Raw genomic sequence first — 8651 nt, 5'->3', positions numbered from 1 at the left:
TCCAAGAACTATCATCCTCCTGTCTCATCTTCCCAAATGCTGGGAGTCCAAGCCTGGCCACCACACCCAGCCAAGCCGGCACATTTTGCTATTGCATCTAAACCCTGATAGCCTGACCCCGGCCTTATTTAACCTCTCATATCCCTCTTTCTCAACTAATGTTTCAGTCATAACATTTTACTGCAATGTTCTGACTAGTTTTAAGCATCAGCACCATTTTTTTTAAATATGAATTTTCTCAGCCTACAATGATTACTCATGGTTACGGGTTGAAATGTGCTCCTCAAAATAGATAGGTTGAAGTCATAATTCTCGGTACTCAAGAATGAGACCTTATTTGAAATCCAGTCAGTTAAGACAAGGCCATACTACAGTAGAGAGGTCCCTTAATACAATTTGGCTGCTGTGAGGTATAAGAAGATGGTGACTTGAAACACACACACACAAACACCCACACCCACACACACACACACACACACACACACACACACACACACACAGAGTGCAATAGAAGACAGAATTCAAGGTGAAGCAACGTCTACACAAGAGTGGTAAGCCATCATCCACGGGAAGGAGGGAGACCTCAGAAGAAACTAACCCTACACACACTTTGATCTTGGACTTTGAGCCCACATAAGTGTAGAAGAATACATTTTGATTGCTTTAAGCCACCCAGCGCGTGGTACTTCATTATGTCAGCCCCAGCAAAATGACTATATCCTCGACTCCAACCTTGACACCCACCCATTCTGGGGAGCAGAATTGGAATGCGTTCCCTATTTTCCCTGATTCTTCCCTGAAGGGGTTGTTTGCCAGGCCCTTATGTGCCTGTGCCTTCTTTACATCTTTCCTCAGCCTGCCTTTCTGCTCTTGTCATTGCCATGGAAACCAGCTGCCCACAGATGCAGCTGACAGCACCTCACCTCCACCACGATGCATAACTATCTGTTCCTCTAGCTTTTTCTACCGCCCCAGTTGGGACCTTTGCAGACGGCTCACATTACTCAGCCAGGACGACACATGCACAGACCTCAAACAGCAAAAGAGTTAACACCTGAGGAAATGCTGTCCGGGGTGAGAGCTGGTAGATAAACACCCTTTGTAATGACAATTGGAGCGGCAATTCTGAAACATTTTCTACATGTAGTACATAGCTAGCAGGACCCAGCAGGTCTCAGAGCTAACATCCCACGGGGAGCCAGCTCACCAGCATAGGTTTAGATTGACTTTTTTTCCTACCCCGTTTTCTTCTTTCCACTGTTCTACTTACTGAGATCACTGACTGAAATAAACCAGTTTCACACACTCTTTTTTTTTTTTTTTTTTTGGTGGTACTGGGGTTCCTGGAAGCCCTTCTTCCTCCGGGCTATACTCCCAGACCTATTTTTTATATTTTTTGAAACAGGGTCTCTTACGCCAGCACGGCTGGCTTCGAACCTGCGCGATCCTCCTGTCTCCGCTTCCCAAGCGTGGGGATTACAAGCGTGCACCACCACGCCCGGCCTTCACACACTCTTTAGTCTCAAGTTCCGCTTTGGGGGTACCGGAGACATAAGTGAAGACGATGTTCTACCTTGTGCCGCCCTCAGGTCTTTGAATCTTCAGCGAGCCAACTCTGCTTTTCTTTAGTCAGCGTGTGTATCTGAATCTCCTGAAAATTCAAAGTCCCCGTGAAGCCCTGATAAGAGTGGTGTTGGGGCTCTTTGGTGTTGATAGCGGCCTGACTTCATGTCTTTGTGGGGCCCAGACAAAAACAAGCAAACAAAACTCACCTTATTCTATGTGTATAAATACTTAAAAATAATAATTCAGCCAGGCATGGTGGTGCACGCTCACAACCCCAGTACTTGGCAGGCTGAGACTGGAGGATCATGGGTTCGTGGCCAGCCTCAGCTACTCAGTGAGGCCCTCTGCAACTTAGTGAGACCCTGTTTCAAAATAAAGAATAAAAAATAGGGCTGGGAGTGTAGCTCGTAGATAGAATGCCCCTGGGTTCAATCCGCGGCACCATAACAACAACAACAACAACAACAACAACAACAACAATAATAATAATGCCTCAAATCCATATTCTCCTTCTACTTAGGCAAATATATCTTCATGATGACCCGGAAGGCCACATTGAAATCATCTAGGTCTGGTTTCCTGAGAAATTCTAGCAACACTTTGATTTCTTCCACTTATAAAAATCTACTATTGTTTTTTACCTATATTTTTATTTTTTTCTATTTACTTGTTTGTTTAACATCTTTTATGTGCCCTTTTTGAAATCAGAAAATGGCAATTTGGAGACATTATTAAACAATGCATGCACTTGGCCCTTTGGTAAATGGTTTGTAAAAACCATAATTAAAAACAGTCTTTGCTTTGCACTCAAAGAATACACATTAAAAAGCCATATAAATCCAAACTTTTCATTTCTATTATTTAGCACTGAGAAAAATTTTGTTCGCCAGTCAGTTATTATGTTTGTGGGATTTTTTTTTTGTTTCAACTCAAAGCATATCATTTATAGTTCATCAATATAAAAAAATTAAATGTTTCTCTTTTTTTGTGGGTCTGAGGATGGAACCTAGGAACATTTGACCTCTGAGCTACACCCCCTGCCGTATTTTTTATTCTTTATTTTGAATCAGGGTCTCACTGAGTTGCGGAGGGCCTCACTAAGTAGCTGAGGCTGCCCACGAACCGCGATCCTCGGATCTCAGCCTCCCAAATGCTGGAATTACAAGCGTGCACCACCATGCCCGGCTTTAAATGTTTCTTTAAAGAGCAAGCTCATCATATAATTCTCTTCTATATGTAAATACTAATACTAGCTGTATATTTTGGCATTTTTAGTGAGTGGATATACCAAGGGGTCCCTAAGTTAGGTTTAGTTCCATTTACCTCCTTCCCCTTCACTCCCGCCTGTCTTTACTGATAGTTTTTAAATAGTGTAAAAATATGAACGTTTTCTATTTTTATTGAAAATTTTGGGGATACTGGGAATTGAACCCAGGGACATTCTACCTCTGAGCTATACCCCTAACCTTTTCTTATTATTTTAATTTTGAAACAGAATCTCATTAAACTCACTTGCTGAGGTTGGCCTCAAACTTAGAATTCTCCTGTCTTAGTCTCCCAAGAACTGGGTAACAGGGGTGCACTACCATACCTGGCTGGATTGTTTTCATTTAGTGATATATCTTGACCATTTTTTCATTCTATTTTCATCTAGCTTTGTATTCGTTAATTAATTAATTAATTATGGTCTGGTACTAGAGATTGTACCAAGGGGCATTCTACCTCCGAGCTATATCCCCAGCCCTATTTTTTATTCCTTATTTTGAAACAGGGTCTCACTGAGTTGCAGAGGGCCTCACTAAGTAGCTGAGGCTGTCAACTGCGATCCTCCTGTCTCAGCCTCCCGAATGCTGGGATTACAAGCATGTGCCAGCACACCCAGCACTGTCTCTTTATATTTAACAACTTCTTAATAGTTCATTAAATGGGTCTATTATTGCTTTCCCCCAATAAAGGAAGTTTGATTTCTTCACTGCCAAAGAAAGCAGAAGTCAATATCCTTGTTTATGCATTTTTCAAAGTTTGAAGTTTTATTTCTGGATGATTAATATCTAGAAATGTGCTGTATCAAAAAATCTGATTGTTTTAGACTTAATAAATATTTCCAAAATGTTATTGAATTGATATTTCAATGAATATAACTAAAGTAGTAGAAACCCCCTTTCCTTGTTTTATAGAATCTTTAATTTTGTTTCAATTATAAATTAATGTGGGCAGAGGTAATATTAAGCCATCTGATTCAAAGATGTGGTCTAGGTTGTCGTTCATGTATTTCGAGGAAGGGTTGCCTATAGAACCCTTGCACATAAATTCACATGATATTCTCCACTGTGTGTTCCCTGCCTAAGGGCTGGGGCGTGGCTCAGTGGGGGAGCACTGGTGGAACACACAGGGAGTTTGGGGTTTAACCCTGAGCACCACAAAACTATAAAACAAAAATACAAAAATACAAAACAAAAATACAAAAATAAAAATGTTGTCATTCATGATATGAAAGCATAATGCACCAATAAAAGTATGAAAAGAAAAATTTTTAAAAAGAAAAAATCTTTGTTTACATAATATTTTGCTTATCAGATGAGTTCCTTATAAATATTAACATGCCCATATTAATGTAATCCCTGAGGACGACAAACGGTTCACATTTACCCTTGTAATCTCAGCACACGTTTGGTCTATATGAAGTTCTCAGTAAATTCTTCTTGCATGAATGAATGGAAATCACTTGTCCCTATTATGAATAAATAAATATAAGGAGACATTATATATCTTAAAAAGAAGTCAACTCATATTTTTGACTGGCCTATCATGATTCTTCTTCTTTCTATCACATCTTGCTGACTGCAGGGCAGCACTTTTAGCTGCCACCTTTCTCTCTCTCCCCTCCAATTCCCCCCCTTTCTTTATGTATAGGAATACCACTAAATGAGCTGAATGTGTGAAGATGTGCAAAGATATGCTTAAAAAGAAAAACATTTCAATGAAAGAGCTCCCTGAAATAAAAAACCTAGCACAGTTCTCATGAACTACCATTAAGATCACATAATATTATTCATGCTGCAATTTGAAAGTGAAGTAGGAAGAAAATCAGCCCAACTTTGCCACTGCATAACTCGCCCCCGGGAGCCAGGGAAGCACTCGAAACAATAGGAAACGGGAAATTCGTGACTCTTCCTGGCTAATGGTTCAGTCTAGAGCAAACTGCAGTCATGACTTTCCAATAACAGCTTGTCACGAAACCAAGGTAACTTTCAACTCAAAAATCATGCTTTGATTGTATTCCAAATGCTTCTTTTTGCTTAAGATGCAGTTTATTAAAGTGATGAAATTGATCACTCTTAACAGCATTCTATGCAAATATTTAAAGCTTGGTTTGTCTATTGACAGGGTCTAGGATGTAGAGTCTATAGTTGATTTTTTTTTTTTTTTTTTGAGGATCTGGGGATGGAACCCAGGGGCATTTGACCTCTGAGCTACAACCCCTGCCCAATTTTTTATTCTTTATTTTGAAACTGGGTCTCACTGAGTTTCAGAGGGCCTCACTAAGTAACTGAGGCTGTCCACAAACCACGATCCTCCAGTCTCAGCCTCCCAAATGCTGGGATTACAAACGTGCGCCACCACGCCCGGTTTATAGTTGATTCTTATGGGAGAAAAAAGTATCAAGTTAAGTCCTCTGGAAAGAAAACAAGACTTTGCAATTGAAGAAACAAATACAAGGATACTCGTAGAGACATTTCGGCTTCTTATTTCTTTCCTGCTGTATGCACTTAGGTATGGAAGAGGTTGGAAGTAAACGAACAACCAAATAACTTAGACATAATTAATGATAACCAATGGTCTCCCTACTACTGAGGTGGTAAGACACACAAACTGGGTAGGCCTAATGTTCTTCCAGAACAGCCTCAAGTGGGAAGGAGGGTTCCTTCTCTGTATCCTTTTCCTGCTCCAGTATGTTTGGCAATATCTGGATACATTTTTGGTTATTGCAATGGGTAATGGTGGGGAAGACGTCCTTCATTGATTCTCCTTCTTTCCCATCCCTTCCCCTAGACCACCTTCCCGGCTCTACTGAGGTTTCTTATCCACTATCTGATTTACTCCCTAACTTTCACCTATGAGAGAAAGCATATGACCCGTCACTTTCTGTGTCTGGCTAATTCCACTTAACATGTTCTCTTGGGCCACTCATTTTCCTGCAATGACTTAATTTTGTTTTTTTTATTGGTGAGTAGAATTCCATTGTGTGTATATCCCATAACTTTGTAACCCATTCATCTGTTGATGGATACTTAGGTTGGCTCCATAATTTGGATATTGTGAATTTTGCTGCTATAAACACGGATATGCATATATTACTATAATATTTTGATTTCAGTCTCTTTGTAAAGATATCCAGGAGTAGTATCTTTCCCAGTTTTCTAAGGACAGTCCACTTTGATCTCCATTGTAGCTGTACTAATTTGCAATCCTACCAACAGTGTAGAAGAGTTCCTATTTTCCCACATCTTCACCAGCATTTATTGTTGTTTTATTTTTTTTTTTTATAATTACCATTCTGATTGGGGTTAGATGGAATTTCAGTGCAGATTTTTTTTTCTTTGTGGTACTGAGGGTGGAACCCAGGGGCTTTTCTACCTCCGGGCTATACTCCCAGACCTATTTTTTACACTTTATTTGGAAACAGGGCCTCACTAAGTTGCTGAGAGCCTCACTAAGTGGCTGAGGCTGGCTTTGAACCTGTGCGATCCTTCTGTCTCAGCCTCCCAGCGCTGAGATTACAAGCGTGCACCACCACACCCAGCTTCAGTGCAGTTTTGATTTGCATCTCCCTGACTGCTAGTGGTGTTAAACTTTTTTTTTTTTTTTTGTGGACTTTTGTATCCCAGATATTATGAAGCCTTGTCAATCTGTAGCTTATCAAATTTCTATATTACCTCATGTTTCCAAATTTTGTTGCAATGATGCTTCATCATGGAGGCCGTATGGTTGTTCTGTCAACTTTAGAAGATTTGTTTCTCATCAGTTGAATGTGTGAAATTGAATCTGAGAACTAGAAAAGGCCTTTATCCTGCATCTAGCATTCCTTAATACTGGAATGAACTAAACATGTTTTCTGTACCCATCTTAAAAATTCTGTGATTAAGCATACTTGCCTAGTCATATTTATACAATACCAAGAATAATACAAAATTATTTGTCTACTTGCTTCAGGAAAAAAGTCTTATTTCTGATAAAAAAGAGCATTAACTAAAATATAGTTTATTAATCAAGATTCATAGCTTAGTTATCAAGTCTTGTTTCAAGAATCTTTTCTCAGTCTCAATATTAGTGTTCACCAGTGCAAAGCTATTATATCATGAACTCTGCCCAATAACAGGTATTTTCCTTCTGTCAAAAGTGAAAATTAGTCCAGCTTGGTGAAATTAGTCCAGCACTTGGGAAATGGAAACAGGAGAATTGAAAGTTTGAGGGCAGCCTCAGAAACTTATTGAGACCCTAAGCAACTTAGTGATACTCTGTTTCAAAATAAAAAATCACATGTGCTGGGGTTGTACCTTGGAGATAGAATGGTCCTGGCTCCAAAATAACAAAGCCCCAAACCTCACAAATGTTACAAATAACTATGTACTGTATATTTTAAAAATCTAGAAGAAAAGGACGTGGCTGGCGCCCCGGCCTCCGGGCCGCGCGGCCAATGGGCGGCGAGCAGGGCCCGCGGCCGCCCTCCCCGCAGCCTGCAGCCGGGACCATGGCTGCAGCGGGCCTGCTGCTGGCGCTGGCGCTGCTGCCCCGGGCGCCGCGGGCCAAGCCCACGGTGCGCAAGGAGCGCGTGGTGCGGCCCGACTCCGAGCTGGGCGAGCGGCCGCCCGAGGACAACCAGAGCTTCCAGTACGACCACGAGGCCTTCCTGGGCAAGGAGGACTCCAAGACCTTCGACCAGCTCACGCCCGCCGAGAGCCAGGACCGGCTGGGGAAGATTGTTGATCGGATTGACAGTGATGGGGATGGCTTTGTCACCACCGAGGAGCTGAAAACTTGGATCAAACGGGTGCAAAAAAGATACATCTATGATAATGTTGCTAAAGTCTAGAAGAATTATGATAGAGACAAAGATGATAAAATTTCCTGGGAAGAATATAAGCAAGCCACCTATGGCTACTACCTAGGAAACCCTGCAGAGTTCCAAGATAGTTCTGATCATCACACCTTCAAAAAGATGCTGCCACGTGACGAGAGAAGGTTCAAGGCTGCAGACCTCAATGGGGACCTGACAGCCACTCGGGAGGAGTTCACTGCCTTTCTGCATCCTGAAGAATTTGAGCATATGAAGGAAATTGTGGTTTTGGAGACCCTAGAGGACATTGACAAGGATGGGGATGGGTTCGTGGACCAGGACGAGTATATTGCAGATATGTTTTCCCACGAGGAAAACGGCCCTGAGCCAGACTGGGTTTTGTCGGAACGGGAGCAGTTCAGTGATTTCCGGGATCTGAACAAGGATGGGAAGCTGGACAAAGATGAGATTCGCCACTGGATCCTTCCTCAGGATTATGACCACGCGCAGGCCGAGGCCAGGCACCTGGTGTATGAGTCTGACAAAAATAAGGATGAGAAGCTAACAAAAGAGGAAATACTGGAAAACTGGAACATGTTTGTTGGAAGCCAAGCTACCAATTACGGGGAAGATCTCACAAAAAACCACGATGAGCTCTGATAGACTCTCATTGTACCATGGCAGACTGTCGTAGGTTTTCTTTACTCTCTTGGGTGGTTGCTACAGTTGTCTAATTTACAGTAGTCATGTCCCCAGAAAAGCAACTTTATGCCTCAGATTGGGGTTAAAATTATTTTTCACTCAATATTTATTGGAAAATAATCATCACTATTTTTCCAGTAAGATTTCTGTCAAAACACAATAAGGTCTTGGCAAGTTGTCATTCTCTTTGGGGACACATGGCTACAATGTGACTCTTAAATTTAAACAAAAGGGGAATAAAACCTGAAAAACACGTTTTTTCAGAAGATGGGTGGGGATGGGGATATACGGAATGACCACTTTATATTTAACTATCAGACTTGTT

General features: G+C 41.4%; 1 protein-coding gene across 1 annotated transcript; it reads left to right on the top strand.

The window, feature by feature from the left end:
• Window positions 1–7786: 7786 nt before the first annotated feature.
• Window positions 7787–8284, top strand: LOC308263821 (reticulocalbin-1-like; the record flags this gene model as incomplete). The annotated part of the gene is made up of 1 exon (XM_080696889.1): window positions 7787–8284. The coding sequence occupies one exon, from the start codon at window positions 7787–7789 to the stop codon at window positions 8282–8284; it is 498 nt and encodes a 165-aa protein (XP_080553015.1).
• Window positions 8285–8651: the final 367 nt, after the last annotated feature.

Source organism: Muscardinus avellanarius (assembly GCF_963383645.1).
Source record: "Muscardinus avellanarius genome assembly, chromosome: 5".
NCBI lineage: Eukaryota > Metazoa > Chordata > Mammalia > Rodentia > Gliridae > Muscardinus > Muscardinus avellanarius.
The sequence above is the reverse complement of the archived record's forward strand: the minus strand, read 5'-3'. Positions and strand labels throughout refer to the sequence as shown.